Genomic DNA, 21,290 nt, shown 5'->3' with positions numbered 1-21,290 from the left:
TTTTAATCAAATTATTGAAATGCCTTGCATAGCTAAGAATGTTATCTGTTAAGTTCCTCCTTGCTTTCTTTCATTTATCCATGTATCTATGGAATCCATTGGCAACATCCTATCTCACTATTGAGTAAGTAGATCATTTATGTATAGATGTGTGCTTTTCAGGTCACAACTGAAAAAGATTCAGTGTCCCATCATCTTGAGCATGTAGCAAGTGCAATTTTTTTTTTTTTTGGTAAATTGCAAAGTACACCCCCTTTTTTTTTTTTTTTTGAGCCCCTAGGTACTCAGTACATAGTAGAGAAGCATTTCGTTTTTATTCAGGATTGAAAAGAAGACTTGCCCTACCTGAAATAAGAGCAAAATTTGAGTAAATATTTTTCTTTTCCTCCAAAATTACAAGCTTGCTAGTTTTAATATGCCAGTCGTTCTAATTGAAACTTCCAACCTTGCAAGTATGTTGCTTCTGTATTTATTTAGTGAGGTCAAGACTCTAGAGTGGAGCAACTAATGAAAACCACTTTTGACAGTGCTCGGAAACCTCAAAATGACTTCCAAAATTCTTCATAGAGCCCTGCTCTCCAGGTCTGACATAGCATAGGTAAAATCCACTTAAATATGCATTTTTGAAATGATTGTTTATATACTATTAGAAGTTCTCAATGAAATAAAGAAGGAAACTGTACCTGGCATGCTGAATTGCTGACCCAAAGATCATACTTATATTCAACATAACCACATACAAGTACCAAGTAGCTGAAGACTATCAATCAGTCTCGTTTGACACCATAATGAACCAACAAAATTGATAGACAGTTTGTAAAATTTGCTAAGCATCTGGAACATTCAAAAGAAATTTTATTTGTCAATTGTACTATACAAAGGATGGACTGGAGTGTCAAAAATAGGTCCACATCCTTACATGGTAAACAATTTGATCCAATTTTCAGTTACATAGCCAAAATCAAGCTGCTTAAAACTACAAGAGCCAAAAATCTTACCAACAACTCAATTGTCAAATAAAATCCGAAACTTCACTCGCCTTTTGATGCTTCCCATCCTATCATATCCAATTCCAATCTTACTATGCATCAACTTCATGGCTAAGTCTGCATTGCCTGCTTTTCGCAATGCAGTGATTAGAATAGTACGAACTTTCCCTGGTATTTCTCTACCCCTATCAACAACCCCATCAGCCAGCTTGCAGGCCTCCTTGATGCGGCCAGCTTTGCATAGCACATTGATCATATCCTCAAATGCTGTCTCGGGGATAATTCCCATTGGAGCTAGCTCATCCAATATCTTGCAAGCCCTAGCTACCTTGCCTGAAAGACAAAAGCCAATTGAAAGAGCCCTGAAAGAAGCTACAGTTGGTGTAATACCCTTATCGATCATCATGTCCCACATCTTCAATGCCTCTTCATTTCTATGCTCATTGAACAGTCCACCGATAAGTATTGTGTATGTATAAACCGTCTGATCACAACCTTCCTCTTCCATCCTCTTAAAGAGCGATAATGCATCATCGATTTTCCCACACTTAGCTAGGGCATCAATAAGGGCATTGTAGCAATATGAATCCCGCGGGCATCCCTTCTCAACCATTTCTTCAAATAGCCTTTCAGCTTCATCCACTCTCCCAGCCTTTCCAAGACCATCAATTAAACTAGAATAAAACATAGCATTAGCCACCATGCCACCACCTCTACAAACCTCAAAATACTCCATGGCTTCCTCTAATCTCCCACTCTTACACAAGCCATTGACAATAACCCCATAAGTAACCTCATCAGGTTCAAACCCATCATTCTTCATCCTTTGAAAAAGCCATATTGCCTGTTCCATGTTCCCACTTTTTGCATAGGAATCAATCAGGGCTGTATAAATTGCCACATTTGCTTTATAACCCTTCTGAATCATACTTTCAAACACAGCATATCCTTCTGCACACTTCCCATCCTTACAAAGCCCACCAATCACCAAACTATAAGCATGTCGCGGAATTTCCAACCCATTCTCTTCCATTTCTTGATAAAGACCCAAACAAGTGTCAAAATCCCCATCCGAATAACACGCTTGCATCAAAGTCATATAAGTAATCTTATCAGGCTCCACATTCCTCACCTCCATATCCCTTAACTTCTCCATCGCTTTCTTCTTCTTCCCTACCTTACAATACCCTTTAATCATTGTATTATACGTCACAACATCCGGTCCTATTTTCCCTCCTTCCATTACCTCAAGAACCTGTTCCGCCGACTCAATAAACATTGAATTCACCAACCCATTCACCAGGAAATTATACGTATACAAACCTGGCTCAATTCCATTCTCCTTCATCCTACGCCACACCCACAACAATTCCTCAACCATTCCCACACTTCCTAAGCTCTTAATCAAAGAATTAGCCGCTGACACTGTCATTACAAAACCCATTTCCTTAAACTCCTTTAAAACACACAGAATCCTATCTACATCACCACATAAAGACAAAACCTCAACCAAAGAAGCATAGCATTCAATACTATGGGCATAACTCTTTTGCTTACCAGCCCAAGAAAAAAACCGCAAAGCAATATCAGGCTTTTCACGAAGCTTATTAGACTGCAAAACAAATGAAACAAAGTTAGGGGACAACCTGATCAAGAAGTCGTGGCAATAAGAGCCTAAGTTTGCCTCCATGGCCAAAGACCCATCAAGGAGATTGAGAATTTGAGCAACCCAAGGAGATGGGTTGAGCTGTTGGCGGGTTGAGACTATGTCAGAAACATCACTGAAGGGTTCCACCCATTCTGGTGGAGGAAGAGAAGGAATGGTGGTGAAGATCCACCTAAGATTTGAGCTAAAAGATGATGTGGGACAGAATTTTGAGGGGGTTTGGGGTGGCCCACCATTTTTGTACGGAAGTAGAGGTGGAGGATGATGGAGATGGGGTACTGAGAGAGGACGAAGAGATTGTAGGAGGCCTCTTCTCATCAGGGTTGTGGTTTCTAAGTGAGCTAGCTTCCACCGTCAAGGAATGAAATGGTGCTTTCAAGAAGGAATAACAACCGGTAATGAACGTTTTAGCTAACTAGTAATGAAACAAACAATTGGAACCCTCATATGCTCTTAGCATTCTACCACTCATAATTTGGTTCTTCACCCCCAATTTCAACTGAGCTTCAACCATTTTCTCATTAACTTGCTTTATGACCAAATTGCATATCGTGCGTTTGATTCCCACAGACAGCGTGTTGCTTCTTTCATTACCTTATGTTCTTATTTATCAAAAAAAAAAGACCAAAATGCATACTACTTCAACCTCCTTCACCATCCTTTCAAATTATTCCTTGGCTCAAATGCCCCTTGTCATTGGCAATAGTGATGGAATCTGTAAGATACCATTTACATCAATCTAAAAGGTAATTTTGATATGGGGCACTCCCCTGCAATAATAATCACAATATTAGTAAGAAACTACAAGCACTAGTTATATAGGATATGAAAAGTGCTGCAACGAATAACGCATCTTTAGACAGATTGCTTGTAATAGTTTTATTTGCAATCATGTTTCTCTTCAAAGGACAATCAAAAAAATTTATGCAAAAAGAATTGGGACATGATATTTCTTTCGGGCATCCTAAATGAAGTGTCCGTCTCCCTAGATTAACATTAACTTGTGTATAAAACAGTAGCACCAACATAGAAAATCATGTAGAGTATTAATTTAAAGAGCCCAAAAGAATTACTAAACCTGATCAATACTTATGCACACACAAAGGGTGTATAAAAACATGTATGCATAAAGTTAAACTATTGAATAGTCTAACAAACATTCTCACAAACACCTAAAGTGCATGTCCAATAACTAGCACAAATTCATTCCAGAAACTCGGATACTTACCCGTAAGGGGGTGGTGGCGGCGGCGGTGAAAGAGGGGGTGAAGGTGCGATGTTGTGGGAGATTGCTGTAGAGAGAAAAAAAAAAAAAAAAGCGGAAATGGTGGCTGCCGGCCGGTGTTGATGGGGGAGGTGGGTGATGAGAGAGAGAGATTAGTAAAAATGGACGATTTGCACGTGTGAGAAACCTTAAAATTTCACACGTGGCCAGCCAGCTTAGCACCACTTCACTCCAACGTTAAAATGAGCAACGTTGTTCAAACACCAGTAAAAAACACCATTACCAAACGTCTTGTTTAAACATTGAAAATTATTATTCAAACATCATATAAGTGTTTCTACAATTGGGAAAAATATACCATATTATGGGAATATGAGTTTTCTTTTCTCATACCGTCGGGCAGTGTCTATTACACATTTGTGTGTATTTATACAAGTGTATAAATGTGCATTCACACATGTGTCCCATCATTTGGTAAAATCTTTGATGGTTGTATAAGAGATCTAGAGTTCAATCCCTGCCTACACCAAAAATTGATTGGTATCTTAGTCTGATGATAAAGAACTATCATCAGGAGCGGATACCATAAGTTGAAACTCTCTCAAAAAAAAAAAAAAAACAATTTAACAACAATTTAGTCTTGTGGCAATCAATTAGCTATAGGTAGGTAAAAAAAAACAGTGTTAGTGACTGGTTTGGATTCTAACTAGTAATAAATTATTATCTAGGGTTTATTATGAAAATGTTGTGGATATAGTATTCTCATATTATTATAGACACTATTTGATAACATAAAATTTAATAATTATGTTAAATTCTTATTGATTATCCTGCTAGCCTGCAACTAATATTATTATATTATTTATCATTTATAATTTATAATTTTGTTTAATTCAATAGTTAAAAGAGAAGAAATTTGAACTCTAAATATTTAGATTGAACACATAAAGATATGTTAGTTAAATTACAAGACTTTTGACTATCATTTACAATTTGCTACCTCTAATGTATAATCTTCATTTTTCTTCAATAGAATTATCTATTGTTTTTGAAGAGAGAGAGAGAGAGAGAGAGAGAAAACTTTGGGTGTAGAACAAACATTAATAGAGAATTCCCTATAAAAATTTTTAAAAAAAAAAAAAAAAACATAACAGAGAAAAAAACACAAATGTATATATATACACACACATGCGTGCCACTTTTTTTTATTTCAAAACACTTCCATTTTTAAAAAGTCAAGTAATAAATTGTTCATTTTTCCACTCTACCGTTATAAATTAACAAATGTTGTTATCTTGATTAAATAAATTAACTTGAACTTTTATTTTAAAATCCTATGCTTCTACCTTTCTTATTGCATCTAAGCCACCAAAGCTTAACGCTAAAAGTAACATTATTTAGAAAACAAAAAATAAATAAATAATATGTATTTTCCATAAAATTTTCTTCAAAGTTGCTCATGTTAATTAAGTGCGGATAGTATTATCTTTGATGTTCATAAACATATTAATCTGAACTTAGTTTTGTTCAAGCTTGGTTTGTTAATTAATCAAGTCTCAAACCTGAGTTCGAAATTGGTTCATTAAATGAGTTTAAACTTTTTTTACCAAAAAAAAGAGTTTCAACTTTGAACAAACAGCTTAACAAAACAAACTCTGAATTGTTTATTAATAACTTCAAATTTTTTTTTTTTTTTTTACATTTCTAACTCACACCAATTTATGATTAAGATGAATGAAATTTTCATCAACTTGATTATGACATTTTCTATACAATATACATATTATTTTTTATGTAATCACCAAGTTTAATTCATAAACATATAAATATTGCTTTATCGTACTTAACGTAGTTAGAATAACTTAAGGTCTATTTGGATATCTTTCATTTTGCTGAATACTGAAAACTTATTACTGAAAATACTATAGCAAAATAATTTTTAAAACAAAAACACTGTAATAGTGAGTGATTACTGCGTTTTTCATAGGTTTGGTGGTCCATAATTAGTACCGTGGGACCCAAAAAAAATGCAAAACGCAACTTAATTGCTGGGCAAACACACGCTTAGCGTCAAGACAAGAAGGCCACTGTCTTTGAATTTGCATTACACTAGAAAGCCTAAGTAAGATCCCTTTTGTAGTGGGAACCTCCCACTCTATAATACAAAGTCATATCAAAATAATTTTTAAAACACAAAACACTGTAGTAGTGAGTGATTACTGCGTTTTTCATGAGTTTGGTGGTCCATAAACAGTGCCGTGGGACCAAAAATAAAAAAATGCAAAACGCAACTTAATTGCTAGGCAAACACAAGCTTAGCGTTGAGACAAAAAGACCACTGTCTTTGAATTTGCATTTCACTAGAAAGCCTAAGTAAGATCCCTTTTGTAGTGGGAACCTCCCACTCTATAATACAAAGTCATATCTTGTAAATTGTAATTTATTTAAAGGTGATGGTAACGGGTATCTTTAAAGCAATAGTTAATATACTATTTTAAAAAAAATTATTATCACTTTTATTGGAAATTAAAAAAGTTGTTAAAATATTAATTGTTTTTTTTCTTTTCACAAACAAATTTTCTTAAAATAGTTTATTAACAAATATCCTTAGAGAACTCGTTAACTTTTCACTTTATTTAATTGATTTTTTTTATTATATATTTATGTTTATGGATCAAAGTCTCTTTCTCTTATTAAATTACTAAAAAAACAAATAGAAAAAGACCAAATAAAACAAAGGCAAGACGTGGCCACGAAGCACGGTTTTAGCCAAACCATCAAAATATTTTACCAACCACTACAACTAGCAACAGGCAAAAGAACAAAAGGGCAAACTTTTGCTTTGTCACCGCCTTTCAAATAGAAAAAACTTAGGTGTTCTGGAATAATGCTCCCTCCTTTCACATGAAGGGTGGGCCCTATAGTAAGATCTATATATGGAGCATGCCCCTCACGTGAGAGGAGGGAGCATTGCTCCCGAAGCAGGCAAGAATTACCCCAAAAAAACCACATATTACAATATTAGTCAATGTAAATGTAACAACAATTACTCACATTCTCTCCCATTGGGCACACTCTTCCGTATCACATCGGTTTTTTTAGATAAACATTCTTCGTAACAACAAGGAAATACTATTAGAAAAGGTAAAGTACTAAGCAATGATTCAATCAACCACTTTCATTACAAATATAAAAACCCAAATTAATGGTATTTTCTGGGGTATTAGTGGCTATGCACACATTGTTGAATTCTCATACTCTCAAAAGCTGTAGTCTGGTTTGAAAACCCCGTTGCTCAAAGGTTTTGAGGCATCCCTTAACCCCTTCAATCCCCCATTATTGCTGCTACTTTCTTCAACAACCTTACCTTCTTGTTCTTTATCTTCTTCTTCCGTGGTCTCAAAAGCCGGATGAGTTAGAATGCTGTTGAGCAATTGTGTTCCTCTCAAAGCATTAGTTAATGGCAAATGACCTTCTGGGGTATCATCATTGAGCTCCCAAATGAACTCCGTAGGAAAAGCCCTGTAGTTATATTGCTCAACCTCAGTGTCAAGCTTTTTCATCCACCCAACCTTGAGGAAGAACTTGGTGAAGTCTCTGTCAGCTTTATCATAGATTCTCTTCTGAACACTGTATCCAAACTTCTTGTTGCTGTGTTGTCTCCAAAGTTCATCAATGGTTTTAAGGTCTGGTTCTGGGATGAATTGGGCCTCAGAGAAGAACACATAGCCTCGTTTTTGTGCAGCCTCACCAGCCAGGACAATGAGGAGACGCCTGGTTTCTTCGTCAGCTTGTTTGAAGTTTTTGGTGGAGAGGTGCTGTTGGAGGAGGTCAAAGGAAATGGCTTGAGAAGTGGAGGGTGAGGAGGAAGTGGTGGGGGATAGAGAAAAGGTGGTGAAGGAACTAGAGAAAGTGTGAGAGAGGGAAGTATTTGTGGCCGTGGTGGTGGTGTGGGGTTTAAGGAAGTTAGGAGGAGGAGTGGTGTCTGAGATATGGCGTTTGAGGAAAGTGTGGTTGTGGTGGTGGTGGTGGTGGAGGGATTGGAGAGAATTGGTGGCCATTTAGTTGAGAGAGAGAGGGGGTTGGGGTAGTGGTGGGGAGTTTATGAGGGCATTAGGAAGAGAGAAGGGTGAGAGGAGAGAGTAGAGGAAGAGAAATTTGATGGCTTGGGTTTGAGTAATGTGGGGAAGTGTGTGTGTGTGCGGGGTTGGGTTGAATGCTTCAATGCAAGATAAGAAACGAGTGAAAGAGGCTTTTCAATAGCTCATCTAAGGAAATACAGGGGAGGATTTTGATTGGCTATATACGGGTGAGGCAATATTCTCTCTCTTTTTCTGTCTCTCTCTCTATCTCTCTCTCAGATAAAAACAACACACTAAAGTCACTACCACGACTACAACCATATTGCCACAAATAAACCAAAAAGAATACAAGAAAATAATCATAATTTTTTAAATAAGTGTGAAGTTAAAGAAACACAGTTTAAAAAATAGATAGGACACTAAATCTCAAAAAAAAAAAAAAATTGGTATTTTGTAGTTTATACAAGAGGAGTTTTTATTTTTTTATGCTCCCATATAAAGAAGTTGTGTTATCGAATAAAAATTTTATTTGATTAAGTTATAATTGATCTCAAGGATGAAACAATTAAACAAAAAGATATTCATCTATACTATTATTTAAGAGGCTTCTGCTGTTTGGATTCTTCATTTTTTAGTTAAAAAATGTCTTTACACACCTATGTTTAAGTAGAAACAAAACAAAATGACAATTCGGTAAAAATACAACTCTAACTCCCACTAAAATATTGCCTAAAAAATAAGACCACTCTCCTATTAATTTTTAAATTGATTTATTCACTTATAAATTAAATTTTCAAAATAAAAAGTATATATATAAATAAATAAAAAACAATTTTTTACCTACAAAATAGGACCACTAACAAAAAAAAAACTCTCATCACACACGCTTTGCGCGTGTGATGAGGCTGGTATTGGAATAAGCTATGTTTAGGAAGGGCGGTTATTGTCTATCCTTGGCCTCTATGGTAGAATTAGGGGCCTAAGAGACGGCAGTTGTGTGTTTGCTTCATTTTAAAGGGTCAATTTATTTTCATTATACTATTTTTTTAGATATAACATTTCATAATTTTATAGTTTTTTTTTTTAAAAAATACATCATGCGAAAAAACTCAAAAAAAAATACCGATTTGAATCATCCTCATTTGTATCTAAAATGAAATGGTACACAATGAGGTGGCTTGTTATAGAATTTTTGTAAATTAAATAGTTAGTTATATGTTTCTCTAAGTGAAGATTTCTATTTTGAACTAAAATGAAGTAGATCATAATAATATATTTTTTGTTCCATTTAGTTTTCAACTTTCTTAATAATATTAACAATTAAAAAAAAAATCTTTTAAACCAAATTAAAAGAATCCCCTTTAGCCTATTACGTGCAAATTTATATGACCATAAGTGCAAACTTAAAATGAACCTACGTCCTATCAAACCATGATTCGATTCAAAACCTTAAACTTCTTCCCTTTCCAGTTCTTTTTAACGGTTCAGTCTAAAACATTGCTTCTAATACCATGATATAGGCAAATAGAATATGCACGCATTCAGAGTCCCCTCAGATCAATTGAGAGGGGGAGAGAATAACATAATAACCAAAAGGTAACAGAATAACATAATAACGCATTCAGAGTCCCCTCAGAATTTGCAATGCTTTTTTACAAAAGTAAGGGATTAAAATTGTAAACCACAGACCTCTAACTTTGGTTCTAGTGATATGAACTGAGTTAAGCAACGTCTAAGTTTGTAAACAATGCTCATCCTGCTTTGATATATTCACAAATGGGGAATTCAATCACAATGCAATGTTAATCTACAAAGAACCTCTTCAATCAAGTGCAATCTTCAGGTTATAATGCTTTGCTAACTTGTCTGCAGGACCAGTTTTATCAGTAGTTGTGATGCCATCTATCAAATCAAACTTCTTGTAATTAGACTTCAGAGTTTCATCCTGCTGCCTTGCAAGTTTCTCTTCTTCTTGTAGTACTTGCTACAAAAAGAAACTCATTAAATAAGTTCAACATTGAAGAAACAGTCAACTCCAAAAAAATCATGTAATAAAGAAGTTTAACAAAATGGAATAAATAATATCAAACCACCAAAACTTACCTTCTGTAAGAATGCAGATTCAGCAGCATTTTTCCAGATAAGAGCCTTTGTTTTCTGTGCAACCTTGAAATTAGGATTATTCTCATCCAACCAACGGCACCGTATCGTTCTACCAGGCATACTAGGTTTATCACCAAACATCCCCACTTCTGCAGGACGTGCCCTCACCGGCCTTGGCATCCCAGATATCATAAAAGGAAATTGGGAGATCTCAGACAAAACAGCTTCAGCTTGCCTTGTGTTTTCCATCTCCACCAATGCGCATTGTGGGATGTTCCTTGGTTCAATGAAGTTTGGAATAAATTGCACACTCTTAACATTCCCAAATTGATTGAGAGCAGTTCTCACCACAGGTTCAGTGACTTGTGGCGAGAGGTTATCAATATAGACTGTCCGTTTCCTCCTCTCTTCAAATGCAGCATAATCAGCTTGGGCTGACAAGGATGCCATGTACAAGGAAAAAATATCCTAAAATAACATAATTTAAAATGTTAAACATTGTTCAAATTATCACTTCAATTTACAAATATTGACACGTAATGTATCAGTAAATCATAAACCATTTCACATTAACATAACCAAACAGTCAAGGAAGCATGGTAAAAAAAATTAACAAGCAATCTTTGCTACTATCAAGCTTCATAATTTTGCAGCAATTGATTCAAAGGTATAAACATAGGCCCACAAAATTTACTGTCCTCATTCTTGATGTTATTGTTACATATTTTGTGCCAGATTTTGTTTTAGCTTTTATGCTTTTTATTCATTAGAGTTTTGGGGCTGGACCAGATCCAAATTTGTATTCACAGTACATCACTGCAGACTTTTTCCGGCAATGTATACCTGGATGTTGAGATGATATTGTGTACTAGGTGTACAGTGAACTGCAAGTAAGATAAAAAATATGCAAAGTGCATTGTACACTCATATACTAAAGTAACATGGAAATCCTACACATCTTAAAGTAACTTGGAACAAATTATAACCCAATTTTCATGTTCAAAGAACATATGAGAAATGAGAACAGAAATGATACCTATATAAAAAAATTCAGTAACAATTAAAGAAGTCCACATTGTCTCATTTTTTATACATCATTAGTTGGGGGTGGGGGGATTTGAACCCTAGATATATCCATTAGAAACCTCAGGAGGTGCCGGTTGAGCTACAAGGCTCTTACAAGTTCACATTGTCTCATTTTAATAATTAAATTTTGAAGTTTCATTCAAAGCTACTTACAACCACCACATCAACACAAAGCTATGGGCTAAATGAAATATTTGCTCTCAAAACCACTCTGCACTCAAACCAACAAAGTTTAACTAGTTCTAAATTTATATACATCATACATTACCTTAGATAAGTTAATTGACAGGACGTAATATGATCCAAGAGATAGATGCTTATAGTTTCCAAATAACATCAAAGGTTTTTTTCAATCAAATATTATCAGGATAGGTTTGCCACAAAGGTCTAAATTTTCTCTTACTCAAACCCCAAGCGTTGGTCTAGTAGTTCCCAATGCCTCATGAGATCCTAGTGGAACTTTAGCCTTAGCCGGTTGTGACCAAGAAACTGATAGAAGAACAGAAGGTTCTAACAGCTATACTCCAGCTCAGCTACAAAACGGCTGCATATGAGTTAATACAAATGGTGGCATTTTGGTTAAATGGGAATTCATTCACTTAAGCTGAATGGCGTCATTTTGATGATTGTTTTACTAACTAAAGCTGATGACACAGTGTTGATAAATACGCGTGATTCTGCAAGCTTTCGATTCCAGTTTTCTCGATGATACATATTTTTTTTCCTCTGTAAAATGCACCTTGATCACGTGCATAATTCAGTATAACTAATCCCAAACTTTAGGGAATTTGTTATTAGTTTGTTAGAACAGCTTTTTTTTTTTTTTGGGATCCAAAAGCCTAAGCTTACTCTTTGTAAATTCAGTTACTCTGTTCTCCTTTTCATTCCACAATTGGTACTCTGAATTTCCTCGAGTCTCTACAGAAACCACGCGTTTTCATTAAGAATGATTCATCCTACGCTTCTTCTTTTTTTTTTTTAAATTACCAGGAAGAGCATCACGGTTGTTACACTTGCTAAATTCTGATACATAATATATACTGATTTAAAAATCCTGTAGCTTATCTAATCCCCTGCTTCTTACATTGTTTATAAGTGATATCAAGGGAATTTCATGTGTTTGATAATCAGCCGAAAAACCATCGAGTTATACTCTTAAATACTTAATATCCTTGTGCTAACTTAGATAGTTGTGAAATTGTAATTGTTCCTTAGAAATGCTAGAGTGGAGTCCAGTTTCTGGAAGATAGCTAGCATCTTAGTTTCTTACATATATATATATATAGATATATATGTGCGTAAATCAAAATGAAGCCCTAAGTATAAATCAGCACTTATTCACATTCACAATCACAGAAAAATCAAATCAAAATCAAACCCCCAAACTACCCTAAAGAGATGGAGAGAGAGAGAGAGAGAGAGAGAGATTACCTGTGATGAGATGGAGACGAGAGAGAAAGAGAGGAAGAGTGCGAGAGCTTGTTTGAGGGAGATGGTGGATTTATTTGAGAGTGAGAGACAGAGAGAGGGCGGGTGACAGGAGTGAAAAAGGCTAAGTTTTTTTTTTTTTTTTTTTAGAAGAAAAATCCAAGCGTAAAACGGGAGTGGATTATTTAATTAAGAGAAAGTTCATGACCTTTAACCAAAAATATAAAAATAAAATAAAATAAGGGTTATGTTAACGGGCACTGTGCGGTGCCCGTTAACCACCAAACTTTTTTACTTTTTCTGACATAATTTTTGTCTTTTATTACTCTTCATGTCAATTTTTTCAGTTTGGTAGTACTATTCGGAATTTTTTTTTGACTTTTCCTGACAATTTTTTTTTGTTTTTTCTACCCTTAACCAACACCAGCTGTGCTGGTTAACATTCTCCATAAAATAAAGAGAGAGAGAGAGTTCATAATCACAAAAAAATTTACAATTTCTTACTAAAATTTTTAAAAAAAAATAGTTAGTCAATAATTTATAGTTCAAATTGCTATTTATTAAGCCAGCTCAGAGTGCCCTTGTCAGTTTTTTTTTAAACTCTGAGTCTTTAGTAATTATTTGGGAACGACCTATTTAGTTAAAATTAAAAAAAATTTTACTAAAAGTATTATAGATAAAGCTAAAAGGTAGTTGAAATAGTACAGTGAGATCTATAAATAATATCAAAAATTAATAAGATCTATGAACAATACTAAAAATAGGCTAAATAGTAAAAAAATGTTAGCTTTTTAAACAATAGCAAAGGCACACTTATTACACTTTTGGTCACTCAAAATAGTTTCAAAAGTTGTCACGTGACGAAATTGTTTTGGAAATAAGGCTAACAGGCAACAAAAAAAAAAAACACATAACAGCTGTTTCCAATATTTTTCAAAAAATTTGGAAAAACGAATTTCTTTTTTCAAAAAAAATTTTTAGAAGTATTTTGTGTTTGTTAATAAAATCCAACTACTAACTCTTTCTAACTCTCTTTTTCTCTCTAATTCTCCAACTCCGTAATGTTTTCAAGTCTGCCGAACTAAGGAAACAAGAGGCCTATTTATAAGCAATAATTTACAAAAAGACAAAAACATTTTACATCCAGATGATAAGCTTTGAGCTAAGAAGGCCGACTTGTGCTTGACAATTGTCCAAAATGAGGGGGGTCTTGGAACTGGAGTGACAGTTGGCTTCCGGATGTAAGGGGGCCAGTGCAGAAAATATTTGCTTCCGGATATATTGCTGACAATAGATCATCATGTTGTGGAAAAGGACGAAGATCATCAAGCCATAGGACAGTATGCAATAGTTGGAAGCTTAAAAGAAGAGCTACGGCAAAGGAAAAAACCAAAATAGGAGCATTGTTGAAAAGTCAACAAAAGAGGCTCCTGACAACTTTTTTTTTTTTTTTTGAATTTGAATATTTATATATCTATCTTTTAGTCATCCCATCTGTCTCTACCTTGAAACCATTCGTCATCAACATCTGCATCTGGGTCATGGTTATGGTAGTAAGGGTCATCATAGCCAAATAAAGGATTAGGCATTTCCCAATGGTCTTCATGTGGCCATTGCTGTCTGCAAACATCTGGGTCGGCTGGTACTATGTCTGGGAAGATTCCTTGATTGAGAGATTCTGCTATTGTGAGGGAATAGTGACAAGATATCCAAGACACGTCCATGTGTGTGTGAAGAGTACCATCAGCATTAGTTACCAATGTATATCTGGAGGGTGGAAGATTCTTTCTACGTGGACATTATTTTTGGAGTTTAGCTTGGCTACTATACATGCGGAGGTAATTTTGCGACCAAAACGAGGGTGATCGACTCTGGGATACTTGAACCATTGGCCATTATGAGCATCATTTTTCAAAATTTCAGACCAGAATTTGCGAAAATATTTGTTTTCTCGAGGGAAAATGTATGAGTAGAATTCTGGTTCGAAATAGAGGCACAAGTAGTACTCATTGAGTAAGTACCACATGTAAAGGTAGTGTACAACAGTCCAGTTTGTTAGCCAAAATGCAAATGGAGTTTTCCATGGTTGCTCAATGTCTGGGAAAAGGGTAAGGAAATGACGTTGGTGTTCTTTGAGGTAATCATGGAGGACTTGAATGATTCTTTTGGATCTGGCTTGAAGGGTCAAGGTTTTTATTTGGTTTTTTATTTATGGGGGAAGTGTTTCTACCATGTTCATTATATCATTAGGGGCTGAAGTATAAGGGTCTGAGGATGAGGATGGGTCTGTTATTGCATATACACATAAGGGTGGAGGAATTATTGTGGTATGAAGGACTGGAGGCTTTCGAGAAAGGTAATCAGTGATAAGGTTATCTTTACCTTTGATGTGTTTGACTTGGAAAGACCATTGTGAAAACCAATTTGACCATCTAAGTAACTGGGGATGGGGGAGCATTTTTCTTTTGAACTAGAGCATTTTTGGAAAAGAGGACATGTCCATTTTTACAAGGAAGTTGTGACCAAGGAGATGAAACTGGAACTTTTCAATACCATGTTTGACTACCAGAATTTCTTTGAAAGTAGAATGGTAATGAAGATCTGAAGGCTTGAATGCACCACTTTTATATCCACAAATGTTTCTTTTGCCATCAATTTCTTCAAAAAGAGCTGCTATCCAATACTCATCACTTGCATCTGTCTGTAGAACTCTTTTTCCTGTTCCTAGAATCTGCAAAGGGGGAAGTTTTTCTGTGAATTTTTTCAATTGTTAGACTACTTCTGTATGGACTAGATTCCATTCTAGGGGAGATTTTTTCAACATTTTAGACAAACAATCCCTGTGTTTGGAGATTTTTGGGATGAAATTTGACATATAGTTAACAATTCCAAGAAACTGCTAGATCTGTTTGGTGCTGGTGAGCGTATCTGGAAATTCACTAAGAGAAACTGCTATGTGAGGCTGCAAAGTGTACTTTCCATCTGAAATATTTACGCCCAAGAAGTCAATAGAAGATACTCATATGACCATTTTCTTTTCTGAAAGCATTATCCCTTGAGCTTTTACTAAATTGTAGAATTCGGTAAGCAATTGTTCATGGGATGCTGTATCTTTTGAAAATAGGAGAATATCATTTACATAGATCAATGCATTTGACAAAAGCCGTTGGAACAACTTTACCATTGCTTTTTGGAATTGGGATGGAGCATTTTTTAGGCCAAAAGGCATTATAGTCCATTGATAATGGTGGTTTGGGATGCAAAATGCTATCTTGTATCTTTCTTTTAGATGGATTCCTAAGTGCAAAAATCCTGCTTTGAGATCAAACTTTGAAAATACTTTGGCATTGGAGAGATGTTGGAAAATGGCACTTTTGTTTGGCAAAGGAAACTTGTCATCAGCAAGGAAATGATTAAGATCTTGGTAATTAATTACCAATCTAAGCTTTCCTCGGACTTGTTCTGTATGCATGTTAACATAGAAAGCTTCACACGCTCATGGAGAAGTTGTGGGTTCAATGAGGTTTTCGAAAAGAAGGGTGGATAACTCCTGCTTAGCTAAGGACAAATGTTCTGGGTTCATTCCTCTATGACTAGCTTTTGTGGGGTTGACATCTTCATTCTTTTTGAAGGGAAGGGTTATGAAAAAAGATGGATTTTTCCACAAAGGATTTGGATTTTTAAGGAGGAATTCAGAGTGAGTGGTTGCACAACATTCATTGATAATCTGGGATCTCAAAGAGTCAAAGGGATTTATTGAGAACAAATGAGGTACTTGGGTCCAGGTGAGAAGGTGTTGTTTATGCAAAAGACCTTTTGATGACCATCTGAGACTGGGTATCTGATGAAGGAGGTCAAATCCTATGAGAAGGTCTCTGCCTGTGAGTGGGGATCCAAGGACTTGGTGTCTAATGATAAGGGTTGGAAAAATTCAAATGTGAATGGGCTTACTTTTCTGGGTGATCAGAAATGTTTCTCCATTGGCTGCTCTGAACATCTGATGATGAGGTAGCCAAAAGTTTTCAAGTAAAATTTTAGGATGGAGAATTGTTGCTGCTGCTCCTGTATCAAACAAGGCTATTATCGGGACGGGTCTAGAATAAGTATCAAGGAGGATGTGAACTTGAGCTATTGGTGTGGGGCCAGTTATTGGAGCTATAAGAGGCTGAGATGTGTATATGGTTTGAATTTCTGGGTCTGAATCATCAGTATTGTTTGAATCTGACTCATCTTCTAAGGTAGAATAAGCCATGACTACCAAGGCTTGGGGAGAGTAATCATCATCCAGTGAGAAAAGTGATTCAACATCTGAAAATGGGGTGTCGTCTATATGAATTTGGGCTTGCTCCAAAAGCTTTGCTGCTTTTTCTCTTTTTGGACAATTTTTTGCAAAATGACCTGGTCTTCTACATACAAAACAAACTTTTGAAGTTTTGCCTTTGAACTGCTTTCTTCTGAGGAACTTCCATTTCTTTTTTCTGAAGAACTTCTTCTTTGGATGAGAATGTTTCTTCTTCCAAGAGTACTTTTTGTAATGATCTATTTTCTTGGTTGGACAAGCACAATTTTTGTCATAACACTTGATCTGCAAATCTTTCCTTTTGCAATTGTCTTTAAGTTTGCTGTGAATCTTGTCAATTTCTGAAAGAAACTTTCTTTGATTGCAAAGTTTTTCAAGCGCAATGAGCACATGCTGATAAATTTCTCCTAAGGAGGCTTGCTGCAGGGTGATTTTTTGAATATTCATCATGCGAAGAGTTTCATCACCTAATGGCTCTGGGAAAGAGTTAAGGAAAGTGTGCTTGGAATTAACATCATCCATTCCATTAAAGGAGTAGTACCTGCTTGACATTCTGTCAAAATATTTTTCCAGATCTTTTCTTTCAAAAGAGCAGCATTTCATCAGTAAGAATTCATCTCTTGCTACTTCAGTGTAATGAGCCAGTGAACTAAGGAATTCATTATGAATGATTGTGAAAAAATCTTCTAGAGTGTTACACTGGGCTGCTTGTCTTTGCCTGTATTCTCCAAGATTAATCCACCATTGTCTCAATCTTCCTGTAAGTCTTGCGACAAACTTGGCAATGATTTGTGCAACCGTATTATTTGGGGCTTGAAGTTCAGCTATACACCATGAATACATGTTGAAAATTTCATCATGTCATTTTGAAGGAGGACTGTTATCAATGGTAAACAAGTGCTTTGAATTTGTGGTTGATGAGTTGGTTAGTCTGGTGTGGTGATTAGGGATAAAAGGCGGTGGAGGAAATATTGGTGGTGGTGGTGGAGGTTGTTTAGGATGAAGAACATCTTCTTCCTCTCTACCTTTGGTTCTGTCATAAATATTTCATCTAATTCAAAGTCAGACAAGTCGAGATCTGTGTCATCGATGACTGGGAGGACAAAGGGTTCTGTGGATTCTTGAAGAGTTAAAATTCTAAGAAATGATGAAATCGGGTTTGGGGGGGTCAGAGTTTATGGCCAACATGTTCATATCTGGGGGTCTGGAAGAAGCACCAATAGTTGAATCTGGTGGTTTGAATTTGTGGTTGATGAGTTGGTTAGTCTGGTGTGGTGATTAGGGATAAAAGGCGGTGGAGGAAATATTGGTGGTGGTGGTGGAGGTTGTTTAGGATGAAGAACATCTTCTTCCTCTTCTACCTTTGGTTCTGTCATAAATATTTCATCTAATTCAAAGTCAGACAAGTCGAGATCTGTGTCATCGATGACTGGGAGGACAAAGGGTTCTGTGGATTCTTGAAGAGTTAAAATTCTAAGAAATGATGAAATCGGGTTTGGGGGGTCAGAGTTTATGGCCAACATGTTCATATCTGGGGGTCTGGAAGAAGCACCAATAGTTGAATCTGGTGGTTGGTATAATGGCTCTTTGTCTTTTTTGATGAGAGAAGTGTCAATTTGTGGTTTGGGTTGAGGATTTGGTCTGGGTTGAGATTCTAGTTGGAGTGGTGGTGTTGGGTTTGTTATGCTGGGAAAAATTCCACTTGGTTTAAGAGGATTTTGAGCTGGATGTGTCATGTTTAGTGGTTGGAGGTTTTGGTAGGGGGAGACTGGGGAGAATGGGGAGGTTAAAGGTATAGACATGTCTTTATACAATGATTGACGAAGTTGATAAGGCATGTAGACTTGCATTGGAAGAGCTTGGGTAGCCACCTTTTGTGAATTCTCCATAGACTGGAGTTGCATCAACCATTGTTTTTTTTCTTTTTCTTTTTGCCCAATGAGGGGAAAGGAGACAGACAAATCTTTTACTGTGGAGACAATTGTTTCCAATTCTTGTTTAACTGACTGTATCTTTTTCTTCAAATCTTCAATAAGGGAATTTGAAGAGGAGAAGGTATGAGTTACTGCTTCAGTCATCTTCTGTTGATTATCAAGAATCTTTGAAAGGACTTCGTTTTGTGCAACAACATTTTATGCCTGCCAATTTAGAGCTGCTTCAGCTGAGGAGACATGTTTTTTGGTTCCATCTGGATTGGTTCCAACAGAGTTTTTGATTTTTCAAACATGTTTAACATTAACTTGTGGGTGGTCAAAACTTTCAAAAGGAGGAAAGTTTTGTGAATAGAAGGGTGATGCATGGTCAAACATATAACAGGGTAAGATCTTTTGTGTATGGGTTTGATTGGGAGGCTTGGGTTGACATTTTGTTATTTGGGGGAGGACTTTCTGGTAATATGGAATTAGTGGTGGTTTCTGGTTTTGTTGGTTTTGATCATGATTTTCTCTGCATGGGGAAAGGAATGGAGTTTTTTGCTTTCTAGATCTGGGATAAAAGACATAGTAGTCAAACTTTCCAGAGGGTTCTCCAAGGAGGTCAACTTCTGAATTTCCTACATCATATCTTTCTTTAAGAAGCTGCTGGGAAGACTTTTCCTTTCGTCTTTTCTGCTTTTCTTCAAAGACTTCTTCTTCTTCTTGGCAATCAGTACATTCACAAACATCCCACCATATATGGCCGGAGGATGATTTTCCTTCATAGCAAGGTTTTCCATCTTCTCGAAATACTTTGATTTGAAGACCTTCAAGACCTTCATATGAGACTGGTTGGATCATAGTCGTAGGAAAGACTGTCATTTCTTCTTTTTCTGGTGTGGTTGCCATAAATCTAACTTCAACTTCACCCTTTTCTTTTCTGATGAAGAAAGGAGTTTTGGACTGGATTGGCTGGGCTGCCTGATGAAGATTCTCATATTTTGTGTCCATGATTCTGGAAAGAGTTTTGTCATTTGCTCTTTATTCAACTGTCGTGGACCAAATGTGCACATAGGCGTCATGCCTGGGTCAACTTGGATTAAAAGAGCATCATTAGACTGGGCTATCTCTGGTATAGCTATGTCAAAAGCATGGTTTTGGAGTCTGTAGGCAAACTAATAATGGAGTGTGGCTGCAAAAGTATCATGCACTTGTGAAGCTCCTGTAATTTGAACTTGGACTTTAAGAGCATCACAAAGGTGAGGGTCTTTAAGAGACATGTTAAAATTGGGGAAAAGGGTGACAAAGACTGTTGCTGTATTGAGGGTGGTTTGGACAGTTCCTATAACTGCATTATGGTATTTCAAAAATCTAGAACCAAGAAGAGAAATTCTAAAAGCTATAGGGAGTCCTTTTCTGCCATGAAAAGTGAGTGCCAGTCTTACTGCACCAAAATGGAGGTGAGTGCAACCTTGTTTTTGCTATGGAATTACAAATTATCGGGGAAGGGCAAGGGTGATAAAGTTTTCTTTTTCACTAGCTAGAATGTTGAACTAGTCAAATTTAGAAGCTTCGACATATTCTTTTACACTAGAAGGATGAGAAGGACCTAAAAACTTTTTTATGGATTTTTTGAAAGTATTTTGAGGTTTATCAAAGACAGTGTAAGGATTTACAATAGGGAAATCAATATCATTTTTTTTAATTTTAAAAAGGATGGTTGTGTATTTTATGCTTAGAAGGTAGAGATCATTATTGTATTTGTCATTTATGAACAATAACTCTTATACGGTACCATATGATATTTCAACTAAACCAAGCTTTAGTACTCTTATTGATATTGATGAACATTTATCATGTGTTTAGGTTTTTTTTTTTTTTTTTTTTTTAAGTTGGTTTGGAATTTAAATTTGAGTAAACTTTAATACACTTAAAAATAGTATAATTGATCACGCTTGTGGGGTGTAGGGGCAAGGGCCAAGGTTCAAGTCTCTAGGAAGGAGTTTCACACACATATAATAAAACCAAGACCTTTGAAATTCTCACAATTTTTCATGTCAGCACAATATTTTTTAAATAAAAACCGAAACCTCTTAAGCTCTTACAATTTTTTACGTCAGTACAATATTTAAATAAAATTATTTTTGTTTAGTCCAAACTTAACAAGGAGTGAAACATCTTTCTAACAAGTTCAAATTAAACTTAAACTTATCATTATCATTAATATTTTAATAAAATTATTTTTATTTAGTCTAAACTTAACTAGGATTGAAACTCTATTTAACAAGTCCAACTTAAACTCAAGCTTATCATTATCATATATATATATAACCGAAGCATCTGAAACTCTCACAATTTTCCATGTCAACACAATATTTAAATAAAATTATCAATTTTCAAACAAAATTATTTTTGTTTAATCCAAACTTAACAAGGAGTGAAACTCTATCTCGCTAACAAGTCAAACTTTAACCCAAACTCAAACATTGATAATTTAT

General features: G+C 35.6%; 3 protein-coding genes across 4 annotated transcripts; all 3 read right to left on the bottom strand.

Annotated features, from left to right (window-relative positions):
• Nucleotides 1-343: 343 nt before the first annotated feature.
• Nucleotides 344-4,093, bottom strand: LOC142630552 (uncharacterized). Of its 2 annotated transcripts, XR_012843352.1 has the most exons (4): nucleotides 3,884-4,093; nucleotides 999-3,425; nucleotides 684-834; nucleotides 344-584 (listed from the first exon to the last, which is right to left on the bottom strand). XR_012843352.1 is itself a non-coding variant. In XM_075804553.1 (2 exons), the coding sequence occupies exon 2, from the start codon at nucleotides 2,971-2,973 to the stop codon at nucleotides 1,006-1,008; it is 1,968 nt and encodes a 655-aa protein (XP_075660668.1). In that variant the 5' UTR covers nucleotides 2,974-3,425; nucleotides 3,884-4,092; the 3' UTR covers nucleotides 836-1,005. The 2 variants fall into 2 exon arrangements, 1 of the variants encoding a protein (XP_075660668.1); XM_075804553.1 differs by lacking the exons at nucleotides 344-584; nucleotides 684-834 and having other exon boundaries at nucleotides 836-3,425; nucleotides 3,884-4,092.
• A 2,947-nt stretch (nucleotides 4,094-7,040) lies between these two features.
• Nucleotides 7,041-8,135, bottom strand: LOC142630414 (tetrapyrrole-binding protein, chloroplastic). Its single transcript, XM_075804406.1, has one exon. The coding sequence runs from the start codon at nucleotides 7,939-7,941 to the stop codon at nucleotides 7,141-7,143; it is 801 nt and encodes a 266-aa protein (XP_075660521.1). The 5' UTR covers nucleotides 7,942-8,135; the 3' UTR covers nucleotides 7,041-7,140.
• A 1,410-nt stretch (nucleotides 8,136-9,545) lies between these two features.
• Nucleotides 9,546-12,730, bottom strand: LOC142630741 (ASI1-immunoprecipitated protein 1-like). Its single transcript, XM_075804782.1, has 3 exons — nucleotides 12,583-12,730; nucleotides 10,066-10,533; nucleotides 9,546-9,946 (listed from the first exon to the last, which is right to left on the bottom strand). The coding sequence occupies exons 2-3, from the start codon at nucleotides 10,513-10,515 to the stop codon at nucleotides 9,785-9,787; spliced, it is 612 nt and encodes a 203-aa protein (XP_075660897.1). The 5' UTR covers nucleotides 10,516-10,533; nucleotides 12,583-12,730; the 3' UTR covers nucleotides 9,546-9,784.
• Nucleotides 12,731-21,290: the final 8,560 nt, after the last annotated feature.

This window comes from Castanea sativa, chromosome 4 (genome assembly GCF_040712315.1).
Source record: "Castanea sativa cultivar Marrone di Chiusa Pesio chromosome 4, ASM4071231v1".
NCBI lineage: Eukaryota > Viridiplantae > Streptophyta > Magnoliopsida > Fagales > Fagaceae > Castanea > Castanea sativa.
Note: the sequence above shows the minus strand (reverse complement) of the source record. Positions and strands in the feature narration are given on the sequence as shown.

Bases quoted from the DNA above. Each gene is read 5' to 3' on its own strand.
- LOC142630741 (XM_075804782.1), bottom strand. From the start codon at position 10,515: ATGGCATCCTTGTCAGCCCAAGCTGATTATGCTGCATTTGAAGAGAGG. The intron at 9,947-10,065 runs GTAAGTTTTGGT...TTCTTTTTGTAG, and splicing joins AATCTGCATTCTTACAGAAG to CAAGTACTACAAGAAGAAGA.
- LOC142630414 (XM_075804406.1), bottom strand. From the start codon at position 7,941: ATGGCCACCAATTCTCTCCAATCCCTCCACCACCACCACCACCACAAC.
- LOC142630552 (XM_075804553.1), bottom strand. From the start codon at position 2,973: ATGAGAAGAGGCCTCCTACAATCTCTTCGTCCTCTCTCAGTACCCCAT.